Source organism: Sus scrofa, chromosome 14, assembly GCF_054392235.1.
Source record: "Sus scrofa isolate SSC_HxYL_T2T_F1_AM1 chromosome 14, Sscrofa_HxYL_maternal_Yorkshire_Landrace_v2.0, whole genome shotgun sequence".
In the NCBI taxonomy this organism is placed as follows: domain Eukaryota; kingdom Metazoa; phylum Chordata; class Mammalia; order Artiodactyla; family Suidae; genus Sus; species Sus scrofa.
This window is the reverse complement of record NC_139396.1, coordinates 37,894,196-37,911,586: the sequence shown is the minus strand read 5'-3', so window position 1 is coordinate 37,911,586 and position 17,391 is coordinate 37,894,196. Positions and strand designations below refer to the sequence as shown.

General features: G+C 41.9%; 2 protein-coding genes across 12 annotated transcripts in view; one reads left to right on the top strand and one right to left on the bottom strand.

Moving 5' to 3' along the window:
* GALNT7 (polypeptide N-acetylgalactosaminyltransferase 7) overlaps nt 1-10,032 on the top strand; it is a 120,703-nt gene extending 110,671 nt beyond the window's left edge. For 7 of the 9 annotated variants that reach the window (XR_014826523.1, XM_084994741.1, XM_084994743.1 and 4 more), the window contains 3 exons: nt 2,862-2,960; nt 4,052-4,180; nt 7,649-10,032. Coding sequence is in view for 6 of the 9 variants with exons in the window: in XM_084994741.1 (XP_084850867.1) it covers nt 2,862-2,960; nt 4,052-4,180; nt 7,649-7,786 (366 nt within the window). In the remaining 3 variants the exon portion in view is untranslated. Of the gene's footprint in view, nt 1-2,861; nt 2,961-4,051; nt 4,181-4,698; nt 4,811-7,648 lie in introns of all 9 variants that reach the window. The other 2 variants (XR_014826521.1, XR_014826522.1) reach the window with 1 other exon arrangement.
* Nucleotides 10,033-12,301: 2,269 nt separating this feature from the next.
* Nucleotides 12,302-17,200, bottom strand: HMGB2 (high mobility group box 2). Of its 3 annotated transcripts, none has more exons than XM_021072104.2 (5): nt 17,111-17,200; nt 16,583-16,763; nt 16,328-16,473; nt 16,074-16,248; nt 12,302-15,504 (listed from the first exon to the last, which is right to left on the bottom strand). In XM_021072104.2, exons 2-5 carry the CDS (start codon nt 16,730-16,732, stop codon nt 15,343-15,345), a joined length of 633 nt encoding a protein of 210 aa, XP_020927763.2. In that variant the 5' UTR covers nt 16,733-16,763; nt 17,111-17,200; the 3' UTR covers nt 12,302-15,342. The 3 variants fall into 3 exon arrangements, with proteins under 3 accessions (XP_020927763.2, XP_020927764.2, NP_999228.1); XM_021072105.2 differs by having other exon boundaries at nt 17,173-17,200; NM_214063.1 differs by having other exon boundaries at nt 14,966-15,504; nt 17,088-17,199.
* Nucleotides 17,201-17,391: the final 191 nt, after the last annotated feature.

Below are 17,391 nucleotides of genomic sequence, written 5' to 3'. Positions count from 1 at the left end.
GGTGGTATAGGTCATAAGATGCCACTCAGATCCCTCACTGCTGTGGCTGTGATGTAGGCCAGCAGCTACAGCTCCCATTCGACCCCTAGCCTGGGAACTGCCTTGCATGGTGCATTGAACATTGCCCTAGGAGTTCCCTCTGTGGCACAGTTTGATCACCAGCATTTCTGCAGCGCTGGGACACAGGTCTGATCCCTGACTGCTCACAGTGGGTTAAAGGATCCTGCGTTGCTGCAGCTGCAGCATATGTCACAACCACAGCTCGGATCTGATCAATGGCCCAGGAATTCCCTATGCCTCAGGGCGGCCAAAAAAGGAGAGAGAGAGAGAGAGAAAACGCCCTGAACTTTCAAATCTGTGAACTTTTGCTTAATTATGTTTTCATCAAATAGTGTTTGGGAGCCTGCTAGGGGCCAGGCACTCTTCTGGACAGAAAACACGACAAGCAAGGACCTTTTCCTTAGGGAACTTGCATGCTAGTGGTGTGGGGAGAGAGGGAAACAGAAAAAAAAATGTAATGGCAGGAAAAGCTATGAAGGAAATAGGCAGTGTTCAAGAGGACTTAGGGACCAGGTGAGGGGGGCTTCTCGGAGGAGGTGACGTTGGGTCTGAGATCTGGATGACAAGGAGCCAGCAAATAGTAGGGTCAGGAAGGGCTACTCCAAGTAAGGAGATGGCTCGGAAGGCCCTGAGCCGGGAGGGCTGTGTGTGTTTGATGAGCAGAAAGGAGGAGATGGGGCGGCAGAGGCGGCATTCCTCCTGAGGGGCGGGAGGCCTTTAAGCTGAAAAGTGACATGACTTGATTTATGTTTTGGTTTTAATCACCCTGCACTGGGGATTCAGAGAGGAAACAAGGATGCCAGTTATGAAGGGGGGTGGTTCCCGTAAGAAGTGACGGTGAGCAGTAGCAGTGGCGGTTGGGGGACGTACGGCCAGACAGCACACACTGTTCATCTGGAGGCGAGTTGCTGGCGGTTGGTGAGTGGAGGCTGTGGGCCAGGACTCTGGTTTGTTTTTCATTCATGTAGTGGGTTAGGTGGTGGCCACATGGGGAAGTTGGCAGAGGGGGAACGAGGGGAGGACAGGTTCTCCTGTGAAGGGCCCTGGGGCTCCCTAGCCAGGGCTGTGCGGAAGATCTTGGTCCCAGAAAAGAGGCCACGTGTACATCTAAAGACAGGTATGTGGCCCCAGCAGCAGGTAGATTGTTTCATGGAACTGAATAGGAAGAAAGAGAAGAGGCCGGGATCGTGCCCGCAGCCCAGCACTGAGGCGTGGGGAAGATGCACACTCTCTCTCCGTGTTCCACCTCCATCTTCTCCCACAGAGGTTGTGCTTATTTCCCAGCTGCACCCCAGGCCCTGGAATCCAACAAGTTTTTCTCTGTGGACAATGACTAGGTAGCGGGGCCTTCTAGGTAGGAGGGACGACTCCCTGGTGAGCCTGCCCCACAGGTGGTTTCAGAACCTCCATGTGCTGCTGGCTCTCAGACGCCACTGCAGGCTTGTCCCAAAACCCGGATGGTATGTCCAGCTGCCCACAGACGTCTGCACTTGAACTTCAGTAGGCGTTCCAGAATGTCTCCCCTCCCCAGCCACCTGTGTCCTCTCACTTCACATCAACTCCAGAAACTGGCCCTTCCTCACTCTGCTCTATGCCTCCGCAGCTTCCTGCCTCCCTGGGCCTGTTCTCTACCCTGCGCTCAGGCTGCATCCCCCTCGCTCAGAGCCTGCAGGGAGGCCCCTTTCTGGTGGCCCGGCCTCCCCCGCCGGCCAGCCTCCTGGTTCCGCTTCCGAAGGCCACCAGGCCTTCTGTGTACCTCGTGCCCGTGACACTACCCGCTGCTGCTGGCTCCCCTTTCCTTTTTCCATGGTTCTCACGTGGCACTAACACATCTTTTAGGGCCTTTCTTACATCTGTTTTTCCCTCCCCAGAGCGGAAGCTCCCCAGGGCAGGACGTGTATTCTTTTTGTTTGGTGGAATAGCAGGGCCTTCCGCAGCCCGACACAGCACTCATGGAACAGGCTGTGAGTGAAGCAGAGTGTGAGTGAGTGGACAGCTGAAGTTTTCCGTCCTCCCTCTGCAGCCTCTCCCAAATACATCTTCACGTTCCCTACTGCTCTGCCCCTGCCTGCTCCTGTGCTGGGACAGCCTCTGGAGCCTCCACATCCTGATGGACACTCAGCCCCTGCCTCGCTGCAGGCTTGCTGCTCTTCTAAAGCTCTTCTTGCCTGGGTGCACACTCAGTGCTTGCTGACCGACGGGATGAATAAAATATTTTATCCAAGTACCGTAGTAATTGATAACAGGTATAAATCTATAATATTTCCAAAGAGGAGAAAGGTTATTTTTGTAATCAAGGTGCCTTCCAAAGATGGAAACCCATGTTTGCTGCACACCTAGGATATCCAGTCAGAGAAGCCTCCCGCAGCCTCTGCGCCCCCACCTCACCCCCACCCCAGGCCCTGCAGGCCACTGCCAGGAGTGGGAGTGTTGCCGCCAAGTTCAGTTCAGTGTCTGACCACTGCAGTCAAGTCCCTCTGCTCAGTTTGCTTCTCATTCACGTGAATGATCATGAATCTGAAATGGTACTAATGGTATCTTATTTTTCCTTCTGTGGTATTTTATCGAAATCTACAGCCCAGGGCCCTTAGTTGGAATGAGCCCATTCCAGGCCATAAGTGATTTCAGGGGTGACTGCTCTGAGCTCCTCCAGGACTGGCAGTGCAGCAGTGACCTGGCAGTGCACGTACCCAGCCGTCCATATGCCCGCCAAACTTAGCACCAGGCTCACTGACACCAATGCTAGAGCTTATTAGAATCTAAACTGTTGCCTGCTTTGTGGTTCTTTTTCATCTTTTCAGATCAGAGGCTTTGAAACTGTGTATTGCATTGACAGCATGGGGAAGACTAATGGAGGCTTTGTTGAACTGGGACCCTGCCACAGGATGGGTGGCAATCAGGTAATAGCCGCACGTCACCAGAAAATCCATCTGCACTGGAAGCCGCTGAGCTGCTGAGCAGAGGGTTTAGTCTGACTTTTGGTTTGATAATTTTGTTGGTTCAGTAAAGTAAAATGTTCTGTGAAAAACTGGTAGTGCTAAAACATTTACTTAAATATATTACTTAAGCAATATTGGTTTTCACATAAACAACCAGAAATCTAGAATTTATGTCTTATGTAAGAGATTGGAATATATTCTGGCATGAGTATGTACCTCTGTAAGCCTAGCTTCCTAACAATTTTATTTGCAAATATTGTTCAGTATTCCACATTTCCCCTGATACCCTCAGATGCCAGTAATATATATTTCACTAGTATATTTTCGTATTTCCTATGTGAGTATTTTTACTGTCTCTAATTTAGATTGTGAAACATTATCATTTCATTGTCTTACATTGTTGGTACATAGTAAATATATTAATGACTCATTCTCTAGAGGCTCAAGAGCATACTCCTTCAAGAGTTAGAAGGGGTCTTGGAGTTCTCCTGTAGTGCAGTGATATAAGGATCTGGCATGGTCACTACAGGGACTTGGGTTACTGCTGTGCTGCAGGTTTGATCCCTGGCCCGGGAACTTCTGCATGCTCGACCAAAAAAAGGAGGGATCTGAGAAGTTCCTTTCTTTGGATTTATAGTTTTGAACATATAGAAACATGATAATGAGGAGTTCCCGTCATGGTGCAAATCCAACTAGGAACCATGAAGTTTCGGGTTTGATCCCTGGCCTTGCTCAGTGGGTTAAGGATCCAGTATTGCTGAGAGCTGTGGTGTAGGCCGCAGACGCGGCTCGGATCCTGCATTGCTGTGGCTCTGGTGTAGGCTGGTGGCTACAGCTCCGATTAGACCCCTGGCCTGGGAACCTCCATATGCCGCGGGAGCGGCCCTAAAAAAGGAAAAAGACCAAAAAAAAAAAAAAAAAAAAAACCACATGCTAAAAAAAAAAATAGGTTAGTCATTTGACTTTAATTATACGAGTTGTTTCATTTTTTTTTAGTGTATATCAGCAAAGAAAGTGCCTGTTATTTTTTTTCTTTCTTTCTTTTTAAATAGCTTTTCCGAATCAATGAAGCTAACCAACTCATGCAGTATGACCAGTGTTTGACAAAGGGGGCTGATGGATCAAAAGTTATGATTACACACTGTAACCTGAACGAGTTTAAGGAATGGCAGTACCTCAAGGTATTTTGCATTTCAACTCTGAAATAGATGGTTTCGTTTTAATAACACCTACCATGTGGAATTTAGACATATAAACCTTAAAACCTGCAATACAATTCCACACACACTGACTTGCATTTTCTCCTCTCACTTAGTCATTTGAGGACTAATGACCCATCTTTCCATGATGAAGCATCAGTTTTATTTTTTGGTGTAGTATTATCATGGAAGGAAGCCAGACATTGTCCATGCAGACCTACTGCTAATTTCAGTAACACAGGGAAACAAGTGTTCTCTGAGGCAGTCATCACCACTCTTCTAATATAAAATCTGATCTTTTAAACCTAAATGAGTTAGTCATTAAAATTGTGTGTGTGTGTATATGAAAGTATCTATCATATAATAATATATGTATATTATATATACATATGTATGTGTAGGTGTACTCATAGGTACATATATACGTTACATAGAAAATATTGCATTTATTTTTGCATTTTATTTTACTGATTTTAAAAATTTTGCTGCCTGTTGTCCAGCAGGTGGAGATAGAGATGAACAAATAACATGCTGGACTCGGCCTCCACAGCTTCTCATCATGGCTGTTTGCTAAAACAACAGGATACATGTCACCTGTTGCATGTTTTAAAGGTCACATTTAATTATTTGCTTGATTCTGTGGAACCGTTTTTCTTTTTCAGCTGTGAATATTCAAAGTTCTGTGCCATGTTGAGGATTCCAACATACTAATGGTTTTATATGTAATTTTCAAAGTCTAGACCTGGCTGAAATAAATCAGTTTATTGTAAAACAAAAAATTGGGGAAGATGCCCCAGACTGAAAGAGCCTGGCAGCCCTCAACCTTCTCTCCACATCTCACATCATTATCATGCCTTTCCTGTCGGCAGACACTTGTTTGCCATGTAGTAGTGATAGTAGTGCTATTATGACTTGGCCAAGTGAGTGGTCCCATCGTGCATAGATAGTTACTATGAAGTGCTAAGTGCATGTCAGTTGCTGACATATTTCTGACAGCTGACAGGTTAGGAAGGAGAAGATGAACATAAACTTCAGAGAACAAAGCATTTATTTCCACAAAGAAAGATAAATAAAAGCAATAAAGGGTAGGGGTGAGTGAGGACAACATTAGTAAACTAGTGAAAGAAGGTTGGCAGCTGCAGAATGGCACAAGAAGAGATGGATGAAAATGGAATGTACACATCTTAGATATTTTAAAGGGCATAGCACTGAATATCCATTTGTGCATCAGATATTACTAAATATTCACTGGGTGCCTTCAAAAAATAGCTCAGGCACATCCTTCTCTAATGGCAGAGAAGGAGAAATGGCAGAAATAAAAATAAGCAAAATGCAAAAGACAGCCAAAGAGAGATTAATGGGAGGAGCTATTTCTGATGAGTCTCATGTAGAAAGCATCACTGCTCCAGATCTTAAGGCATAAAAAGGCTAAATGAGAAAAGACATGGCATCAAAGTGTAGAGAGTTCCAGGAACTGTGTTTGTCTGGTTCCCTGAGTTGTTCTTCACAGGAAAGTGCATAGCACATTGTTTTGTGGTACTTGGGGATCAAGTGACATTAGTTGAGGATCACAGTGATAGGAAACAGTGGATTCTTTCAGGAGAGTAATTCTGGAAACATTGTGAAGTTTGGACTGGTGAGCAGGCACCCAGTCTCTGGACCCCTTTACATCCTTACACACACCACTGACATGCTTCCCAGACAGATTTGTTAAGGAGGTTACAGTATTTCCTGAAGTGGGAATTAAACCTGAGAAATGTGGTGGGTGTTTATGTATGAATACTTGTGATAGTAAAAGATCATAACCCAATTACATGTTAACATGAATAACACTTTTAGTGAAAAATAACTATTTTTCAAAAAAAGTGAGAAGAGCAACATTGTTTCATAGCATCACAAAGGCCTTTCATGTCTGGTTGAAGGGAAAACATCTGGATTGTTATTCTGCTTCTGCATTTAGTTTGAGTACTTGAGGAAATCCAGCCCCACAGAGACAGGCAGTTGGAAAACGAGGGGTGATTTGACAGCCTTTTCAGATAATTGTGATTGTTATTCTTCAGTGCTACACAAGCGTGTAAGTGGTGTTTCTTAAAGTTATTTGCAGCATAGAATCTGGAATCCCATCAGTGAACATTTTGTCCTGTGTTGCATTAAACCACTGGTGTGTCTTACACTTTGAGTGGATCTTTTCTAACATAACACGTTCACTGCACATTGGGAAAATATTGGCTCAGTAAGTCATGTAGCTCTTCCAAATGATGGCGCATTTCATCATAAAGTGCCAAAAAAAAAAAAAAATCGCAAACATAACCACTGATTCCATCAGAAAAGTCTTTAAATATTGTGAAGCTGTCAAGTTTGTGGTGATGGATACAAGTTTTCCAAAACTTGAAATTTTGCCTGAAAACTCAGGTTTCAGTGGCAACAATTAAAATGGCAACCAATACTGTCAGCTTTGTGTTGTTTTTTTCCTTGAAATAACAGGCCCACTTCATTTTCTGGAAAATGTCTATCCAGTCCCAAGTTTGCTTAACCATAATCTGATAGGAATTGTCCTTTCAAGCCAAAATGACAGCCCATGAGGAAAGCAGCTCCTTCAACCCTCAGGGCCAACAACTGCCCATGTGCTGTCCATGCACAAGTGCATTATGCGTTCTTCCCATTCATTTCATAGGATTTTTTTTTAAGGAATACTCATGCGTCAAGATTTAATACAACTAATACATTTTACTGCTTCATGAACAAGGATTGTCAAGTGAAACTGGCTTTTTTTTTTTTTTTTTAATTTTAAGTGTGCAGCTGTGGAGAACGTGACTGCCTGTTTGATGCTATGGCACCAGCCTTTTCACCCTTTATGGTGTTTGCACCATCGGTGTAAATGTCCATTTGATGAAAAAGGCAGGTGTGGTCTCTGTATTATCATGAAATAGTTCTAGCCTTACAGACCCAGCGTTAGCTAGTCTGAAGACCCCGCTCAGAGAAGCCCTGAGCGGTACTGGGCGAACCTCCAGCAGATGACAAGGGCTGCACTAAGGCAGGGGCAGTGGGGGTGGGGAGAGAACGAGCCAGAGAGGACAAGCAAAGCCCTGTCCTCAGCGGGCAGCTTGGAGGAAGAAGGCAGGGAGATGTAGCCTGAGCTGCACTGTCTGAGGACGGGGGGCACCAGTGTCATCTTTACCAGGATGGGAGCTAGAGGAGCCTAGGTTGGGCGGGGAGACAAGTAGTTCGGGTTTGTATGCACTGAACTGGCATCAGCAGTACATCGTGACTTAACAGTAAAAGGACGTAGAAGACTGACAGTCAAGAGAAACCGGAGTGTGGGATGTGGCTGGTTAATGTCTGTCCAGTTTGCTTGAATTGTCTTCTGTCAAAAGCCAGGCAGTGACTCCGCCCAATATCAGTGATGTCACAACATGCATGTGTAATGCTACATTTTCCTCTGTTTTCCAGAACCTGCACAGACTGACTCACATTCCTTCTGGAATGTGCCTGGATCGCTCAGAGGTTCTCCATCAAGTGTTCATCTCCAATTGTGACTCCAGCAAAATGACTCAAAAGTGGGAAATAAATAACATCCATAGTGTTTAGAAAGAATGAAAGAAACCAAGAACCTACCTACTGACAATGTACATTTTACACAGGACTGAAAACCGCCTGAAAACTGCTGCAACTGTTGTTCCCTGTACAGCTCCAAATCCAGATCCTCCCAGGAGCCCGAGGACATTGATAAAATGTGATTTTACAATAACATTATCATCTGCAGTTCCTGTTTACAAAACTGCTTTTACCTTAAACTTTGTAGATGTTTACATCTTTTTGTTTTGTTTCGTTTTAAGATGATGTTGGTAATCTGCTTTTAGCTCTGACTTAGAGTTAAAGGCATTGTTGTCTTCTTTGGGATTACACTCAGGGTCTGAAAGGCAGTTTGATTTTCTTTTTTGTTTGTTTTTAACACACTTGAAAAAAGGTTGGAGAAACCAGACTCTCATATATAACTTGGAGGTTATCAACCTGTTGTGTCTTTATTTAATTTTACATCTTTTTGAAGCACTGCCACAGGTTATTAGCCGAGGTGGCCTTCCTTCACGGTCATGCTGCTTTTTTGAAAGGTGAATTCAACACATTTAGTGCCTCTTTCATTTCTTGGTATATGCTTCAAGAGCTTTTGATGCGATTTGTAGGAAGGTAATGATGGAATTGTCACCTGTCGGAGGAATGCTTTTACTACTCAGAACTGAGTTTATGCACTACCACCTGCTCTGAAATGGGACGGTGTGTGTGGCTTAGAAAGATGACTAGATGGAACATCCAGGGCGGTCCCTTAGGTGTGAAGATTGTACGACATTAGCTCCCTTTCTTGTCGGCATTCCTAGCGCCCTAAAGCAGCAGAGGGGTCTCCCAACTAGAGGAAAATTGTCCCCTGGCATCTGGGATTGGCTTTTACCCAGTACTTGTCGCTACAGAAAACTATAAATAATTCTCAGTTTGAAACCTTGAAATGGGGGCAACAAAACACCACTGTAAACACATCAAAGGTTTGTTCTGACCGAGGTGAGAATTCTTAAACCCTGTTGGATTAAGCCTTACAAGACTACTGTGTGTTGTAACCCAAGCTGTGCAATTTATGAAGCCAAGAGTGAACGGACCTTTCATTTATATCTTCATCCAAATGAAATTCCCTGCACATTTTTTAAATTTAAAAAAGGCTATTTAAAAATACAGTCCATTCACAGATATGAACTCCTTTCTGTTAGATGATGTGTTAATTTCCCTACTTTTTTTTTTTAAGGAAGTATATTTCTATTAGTATTTTTCCAGTGAAAAGAAGACTTGTTTAAATTTCACATTTATTAAAATAATACCTGCTATAGGAAAACCAAATACTACAAGTGGTCAATTAGATTTTAAGTTCTGTAATAGTCTTTTATTACCCACAAGGTTGAAATGTTATGTTGAATGCAAAAAGATAAAAACAAAAGTGATGAGGTAGGAATGGCAAGTAAATAAAGCATTTTTGATCTTGTAACCATAATCATTACAATGGAAGGAATTCACAAACTACTGCCAGAGGGAAATATTTTTAATTAGAGCTTAAAAAAGGAAGGGGGAAAAAAACACCTCCATTTGTTTAAAAGAAAAGCCTGTAATTTGTTTCTTCCAAGATTATCTCTTAAATTTGGAAAGCGAAACATCCTAAACAGTTTTATTTATAGTTTTGAATTGTCAATTTGTACTTTGCTACTGATCTGTGATCAACCATTTTAACTTTCATTCATCTCTAGGGATGTTTAAAAAGAAATACATTTATATGCTTATATAATTGCAAAATAAATCAACTATAAGAAGCTAAGAGAACTGGTACTTTAATTACTTGTGTTTGCAAATAGGTTCCATTTTCCTTGTTGAATAGATTATAACCTTGTTAACTATGCATAGGCCTAAGAAAGGTGGCACATAAACTGTGCATGTAAATTTTAAGTGGGTATTTTGTGCAATTCGTTAAGATACTCTATAAAAATGATCCTATATATTGAAATCAGAAACCTTACCAAACAAGAAAAACATCAGAAGCTGCTGCCATGATGACTATTTTCTACTGTAGGCTGCTTTGGAATTAACTCCCATATCCTTGCTTTGTAAGTTGATACTATCACTATGCATTTCTACACATTTTATAAATTTGATTTATGCAAATTTTGATACACTGTATGTTTCTGTAGAAATTGTATAAATATTCAAATTTTTATTAGGGGAAAATTTTAAAAGTTTATGTATATCTTAATTCCAGGTTGCTTGTTTTTTAGGTGAGAAAAAAATAAAATACTGTATTTTAATCCGTGGGGTTTTTTTTTTAGTACTTGTAATCATTTCTTTTCTTTTTTTTTTTTTCTTTTTCTTTTTTTCCCCGTGGCATATGGAGGTTCCCAGGTTAGGGGTCAATCGGAGCTATAGCTGCTGGCCTATGCCACAGCCACATCGATCCAAGCCATGTCTGCAACCTACACCACAGCTCACGCAATGCCTGATCTTTAACCTGCTGAGCGAGGCCAGGGATCGAACCTGCATTCTCATGGATGCTAGTCAGATTCAATTCTGCTCAACCACGTTAAATGAGTTTACATACATAAAGTGCCTAGAATAGTTCCTAGGCACGAACTCCATGTACTTGTAATCATTTCTATATCTAAACACTGAATGTTTGAATTACTTGACTTTATTGTTTACAAGATACACTAACATAAGAGTTAAAATACTGTTTTAATATAATGTTGGTTAAAATTTTGCTTAGAACATCCTTAGAATAATCAGAGATTATCTAAGTAGGAGACAAAGGCTTATTTTTGTCCCTGGTTGCCTACATGTAGCAATTTTTTAAAAAGATCACTGGTTTTGTATTACAAAAACAATCCCAGCAACTTATTTCTTTCTTGGCAGTGTATTCTACTGTGTCAGTCTCTCTTAAGATAGTCTCTCTAAGGAATCTGGGAATATATTTCATTATTTCTGGACAGAATGTAATTGAAAAGAAATCCACATATAATTCAGTGGAGAACATGACAAGGACCTGACCTGAGCCAGAGAGCCAACAGGCCAGTAATTGGGTGTGCGAATATTAATCCATGTGAAAGCCCTTTTTAAAATTATTAGGCACTATGAAAGTGCATATTACTCATTAGCATCAACCTGTTGCGATAAAATTCATGATTTGGGGGAACCACTGTCCCTGGGACTAGAGATGAACGAAAGGGCTATTTCTAAACTAACTTCAGTAACTGCTTTGCCAAGCTCGCTTTTTAAGATTTTGAAATGCCCATAAGTGTGGTTGGTGGATTTCAGTTTTGTAGGTGAATCAGGTCTAGGGACCACATCTGAGCAGAGGTGGGATGGAGGGCTCAGTAATTTTCATAATAGGATGTTACCATCTGTTCATCTGAATAGTGTAGTGCAGTGGACTTGTCCGTATTTGAATCCCTGTTCCGGTACAAATGACTTGTGTGACCTGAGCAGGTTTTTTTATGCTTCTCTGCGTCAGTTTTCCCATTTATAAAATGGGGGAATAAAACTGCCTATTTCGTAGGGTTTTCATCAGGATTAAATGAGTTAACATACATAAAGTGCCTAGAATAGTTTCTGGCATATAGTCAGGGTAATGTACGTGTTAGCTACTGTTACCTGGTTTGAACAGCTAGCTACACTGCAGACCCTATATAAAGCCTACGTGTGTGTACCCGTGTTTCAAATGCAAGATATTATTGCCTCCAAGTGAAGAATTTTAAGCTCATAAGTTTCTTATATTGAGGGCAAAATAGTTATCCACAAGTGAATAAACTGTTATCTACCTCACACCATTCATGTGTAGAATGAAGTTTTAAGTGGTCTAATTTATAATTTAACCCTTGGATAGAACTAAGTGCCTCTTGAAAAATATCTTTAAGATACAAGAATCTTTAAATGAAATTTCTCTTGGGCTTTTGATATGAGCAAATAAACTCCAGCTATCTTAATAATTATATACCCAAAACAAAATAACAATTGTTTTTGGAAGTAGAAAATAGGATAGACTTGCACGTCTGTTCATAGCATAGCATAGTAATTGTTATTGGACTTAAGCTGCTGGCCTAAACAAGTATAAAACTGGACAAAATATATGCAGCAGCTGTTTTCAGGAACTGGGTACCAAGCAAAGCAGACTGGTAACTTGAAAGAAGAGGATCACACAGGACAAACCCCAGCTCATCATGTCTAGTCTGCCTGGAGAACTTTCCCAACCACAGTATAGGAGAGGGGAGCCCAAACCCTGGTGATATGGAGGAGCTGAGGAGGCAGAGTAGAAGTCTGAGGCTGCCAAGACAGCTGGAATTTACAGGGCAGGTCACTGGAGGGGCTGCACTTGAATACCAGAAGATCTGTACAGGAATTTTGATAGCATTGCCATTTATAATAGCAAAAGCCCCAGGAACACCCTCAATACCCATTAGCAGAAGAGTGGATCAACTGTGGTATAATCACAAGACGGAATGTTACAAGGCAGGGAACATGAATGAACTACTTACATACAGGCCACTAGGGTGGTGTTGATTGGAAAATGCAATTCCCACAAGATTTCATCCAGCAAATACTTTTTATAAAATCAAAAGCAACTGAAACATAAAGTCACATACATACATATGTATGTAAATAATACATATTTAAATAAGAGGCTAACGTGGTTACAAAAGGATAAGAAAGGAGACAAATTAGGGCTCTGGGATTAATAAACTACTACACAAAAAAATAATAAACAAGGATTTACTGTAAAGCATGGGGAATATACCCTGTATAACCTATAATGGAATGTAATCTGCAGAAAAAAACTGAATCACTACGCTATATACCTGATACTGACAGCATTACTGTAAATCATCTATACTTCAATTTTCTTAAAAAAAGAAGTTATGTAACTTGTCTAAATTCCCATATTTAGTATTAGAGTCTCAGACATTAAACAACTCCAGTACTCAATATCCCCAAGACCCTGTAGGAGGAATTTCTAGTGTTTTCCACGTAACTAGCTTTCCTCTCCACCGAGACTGTCAAGAATCACAGAAGTGAATCTGGTACTCTTTATCACACCAACTACATTAACACATATATATTGGCATGCATACGCTTAGCTAATACTCATTGTTCAGTTTCTTGCAATCAGGGTAAGTGTTTTAGATGTAGCACCTCATATAATGCTTAAAAAAAAGGAAACAAAGGTTACTCGCAGGCCTGATATTACCAAACTGGTAAGAAACATTCCTATTCAGACTGATGTGATTCCCAGTGTAAACTCATCAGCCCACTCTAATTTTTCATAACTTTTTTTCCTTGTGTATGTTTTTTTGCTTATTTATCTGTATTGAGGAAATGCAGATCAGAGAGTAACACACAAATGTGAATGAATTACAGTGTTTTACTTTCTTACCTGCTGCTCTAAGTCACTGTCCATGTTGACTGCCATGTACTCCTGAAGAAAGGAGACTGGACTCATCGGTATAAAGGTCATTTCCAGTTTTGAAAATTGATGCTATTTCAGCTTTTTGTTAGTACTTAACAGTTTTCCTTTTTTAATGTGACACTTAAATGAGCTCCTGAGCCACTATTCTGTAGATATGGAAACTCCCAGGATGATGCTGAGAGGTCTGCACAAAGTCCTGACAAGAAAAGGCCCAGGAGCTCAATGTCATTCCATTAAGATCTCAGAAACAAATATTTATAGGTACCTTTACAACAGGATAAGTTAGATGAGCTTCCAGAGGGAGAAGGGTTTCCAGAAAACTATGAAAGTAGTGCTTAGCTGGGAAGCATACATTAACTGTTACCCTAATTCAAGTAAATACTGAGAATCCTGTATTTACCTACACTAATTTATAGAAGTGACAAAGTGGTAACCTCTGGATAGGAACTTACACATACACGTTTTCTGTGAGCCAAATGTGTACTCTGACAGTATTTACAGCTCAGATTTCACATTTTTTAAATATCTAGAATTCTAATTCCACTTGAAAATTTGGGAGATTTAGAACTCCTAAGCCCACATTTCCATCCAACAAAAGGACTGAACTAAATAAAGGCTATCCCCTTTATCCTGGCCATTTATGCTTACAGATATTTATAGAACACCCTACTCTCTCTGGCCAGTATGTCTCTCAAACACTTTACCCACAACTTTTTAGCATCAAGTCATGTAACACCAGTAAATAGTTTTAAAACATATACAACTAGATTTCATTTTATGATCAGCAAAAGCCCCAAAATAACCACTGAGATATGATTAGCGGAGGGCAATCATTAAGAGGTTTGAAGATTTTACTTTAGTCCATTTGCTCTGGGAGTTATGCTAATACTTGCCTTCTATTTAACAACTTTGGCTAGTATTTCCTGTGTAAGAAATAATTCTTCTAAGGTATTTATCCCAAATATGACATAAGATAAGCAGCCAAGGTTCCCATAGCTGGTAATGAGAATTTTGGCTGCTATTTTAAAACTTGATAGGTAACCAAGATTGTCAGGTTTAACTGTACAACTATCAACAAACAGCTTTCTTCTGTATACTTTTAGCCAACAGATGGCCAACTTTCACTAATAACCTGTTAACTATTCAACATAGTTATCTAAATTCAAATGTAAGCAACAGCTTCCTTAAATGAGCATTTCTTAACTGTCTTCCTCTCTAATTAGAAATCCTAATAAAATTTCATCGAACTACAATCATGAAAGATAATAACCATCTCAAAAGCTTTCCTGGGTTGCTTACCAAGAACTCTAGGCTTAATAAGTCCACACTCATTTTTAAGATTTAACTCAAAATTCACTCTAGTATTCCACCAGTTTATCAACAGAAAAGGTAACCCTGTTGCTACTGTTTTTAAAAGTCTGTTTTAGGTATGGATTCACTGTATTAGCTCCTCTACCTGTATTAAAAAGAAAGTTTCTCTAAGATAAAATGTGAGCTAACAACCCCCAAAAGACAAATTAGTTAATAAGTTAACATGTAAATGTCAAGAACAAAACTTACTCATTTTATAAAACTGCATAAATTTTTCAAGTTTTTTAAATTCCAGATCTGATTTTCAAAAAACACTCTGTAAATATGAATAAAATGGGCATGTTTTAACCAAGTATTTTCCTAAGTCAACCATGTCTAAGAACTATTAGGCAGAGTGATTTAAAAAGTTGACATGGTTCCAGACCATCTTCTTAAAATAAAAAGTAAGCATACAAGACAAAGACAATAGAAATAATATACATAATTTTATTACAAAATTTTTTTAAAAAACAAAATGCAACATTCTAGAAAACCCAAAATTTGCTATTGATACTTATTTCTACGAGTTTGCTGTTACCATACACAAGAAATTAAAGAAACCATTAAATATTTAGAAACATTCAACATCAGAAGCTTTAAAATCTAACTGTATGTAGTAGCCCCTCAAAAAGCTGCAACCTGCACTTTTAAAAAAAGTATTTTCTCTACAAAGAATCTTATTAGCTATACAAAAATCTGTACAGTTTTTATACTGAAGCTAATATTGAGCTGCACTTGAATTCACATTCTTAGCAAAATAATTGCCTGAGCACACACACACACTCCACACACAACATTACAGGATAGCCATTTATTCCTCATCTTCATCTTCTTCCTCCTCGTCTTCATCTTCTTCCTCCTCTTCCTCTTCCTCCTCATCTTCTGGTTCATTCTTCTTCTTAGAGCCTGTTGGCCTGCCAGGGCCCTTCTTTCCTGCTTCACCCTTACCCTTGGCACGGTATGCAGCAATATCCTGAAATATTGTCAAAAAAAAAAAAAAATGCAATAAAATCAGCATCCGGTATCATTACTCAACCGTGAAAACCACTAAGTTGTAAACAATCTAAGATCATTGACCAATAACCCTGATGACTGTCTAAAATTTGATTTTGAGAGCATTCCCTCTGGGCCTTAGAAAGCTAATGATGTAAAATAATGGGGGTGTATTACACTGATATCAGTACTTTCACTACCCTTACCTGTTTACCTCACACAGCCAGCTCCTTCCCTAACTTCTCTTTTTAGATACATCCACATAAAACAATACTTTTGTTTGGTCCTCCACACTCTTAACTACATACCTATACTACAAGTGGAGTCTTGAATGCAGCAATCTACCAGTGCTACAAACATTGGTTTCAGTCCAAAAAGAAAGGTTTCAGTTAGTTTATGCTGCTTAAGCATACAATTCTCATTAGACCTTTTCAAAACAAAGCTGATAACCAAACTATGTGTGTACAGTTTCTACCTATTTCTATCATACTCATTTAGAAAATACCTACTTTATTTCAAACTTGCCTGGAAAAAATTAAGACAACATACCTTTTCATATTTTTCCTTTAGCTTAGCTGCTTTCTGTTCATACGGTTGTTTATCTTTGGCTGACTGCTCAGACCACATTTCACCCAATTTCTTTGCAGTATCCCCAATGGATAAGCCAGGGTGTTCACTTTTGATCTTTGGGCGATGTTCAGAGCAAAACAGGAAGAAGGCAGATCTAAAAGGAAGGAACAGAGGTTTAATACACTGAATGAAAGAGCAAGGGAGTAATTCTGTCGGTTTTAAAATAAACTCACGGAGGCCTTTTGGGAGCATTGGGATCTTTTTTCTTGCCCTTCTTGTCACCCTTGGGAGGGACGTAATTTTTCATCTCCCGGTCATAGCGAGCTTTGTCACTTTTTGCCATATCTTCAAACTTGGACTTTTCCTTGGCAGACATAGTCTGTGGGCATGAAAAGGGCAGGAAAAACACACGACTATAAACACCGAAGCGAGTCACCGCCACCTGCCCGTGCACGGAGCCCGGGAGCCGGGTGGGGGCCCGCGCCCACCTTCCATCGCTCGGAGCACTTCTTGGAGAACTCGGCGAAGTTGACCGAGGAATCGGGGTGTTTCTTCTTGTGCTCCTCCCGGCAGGTCTGCACGAAGAAGGCGTACGAGGACATCTTGCCCCGCGGCTTGTTGGGGTCGCCCTTCCCCATGGTGCTGCGGCGCCGGCGACGACGCGTCCACCTGGCGGGAGAGCGCGGCCGGGCGCTGGCGGGAGGCCGGGCGGGGCAGCTTCCCGCCCAAAGGCCCCCCGCCCCTCGGCCCGGGCCGCGACGCCCCGCGAGGCCCCTCCGCCCTGACAGGAAAGCTCTGGCTTCCACGCCGCGAGCCCCATTCCCACCTGCCGCCTCGGACCCCGCGTTCAAAACACGCCCGAACGGGCGGCCGGGCTTCCCGCCTCCACAGCGCGGCCCTCCGGACCGCACCCAGATCCCGCCCGCGGGGCCAGCCCCGACAGCTGCGGCGTCCGGGCCGTCCGGGAGGGAAGGGGGACGGCCGGCCACTCACCGGGGCCCGGAGGGGTCTCTTGCCTGGTGGTAGCTTCTCCTCAGGCTCCCGCGCAGCGGCCGGGTCCGACCGCGACGCTGCCTACCTGCGGCTCCGGCGTGAACTGGTTTGTCGCTAACGCAATCCTCCGCCTCTTGTTTTGCAGACTGCTCCGCGCCACGGCAACTTGACGAGCCGGTCCGCAGGCCACGCCCCCGACGCTCCGATTGGCTCTGGGGATTATTCAAACTCCAGGAGGCCCCGCCCCCTAGCCCCGGCGGCCTCCGATTGGTCGACGTGTCGCCAGGCCCGTCCCCACGGCCGC

Excerpts from the sequence above, each read along its gene's own strand:
- HMGB2 (XM_021072104.2), bottom strand. The coding sequence starts at position 16,732 with ATGGGGAAGGGCGACCCCAACAAGCCGCGGGGCAAGATGTCCTCGTAC. Across the intron at positions 16,249-16,327 it reads AATGCTCCCAAAAGGCCTCC|ATCTGCCTTCTTCCTGTTTT; the intron begins GTGAGTTTATTT and ends CCTTCCTTTTAG. Across the intron at positions 15,505-16,073 it reads TAAAGGAAAAATATGAAAAG|GATATTGCTGCATACCGTGC; the intron begins GTATGTTGTCTT and ends ACAATATTTCAG.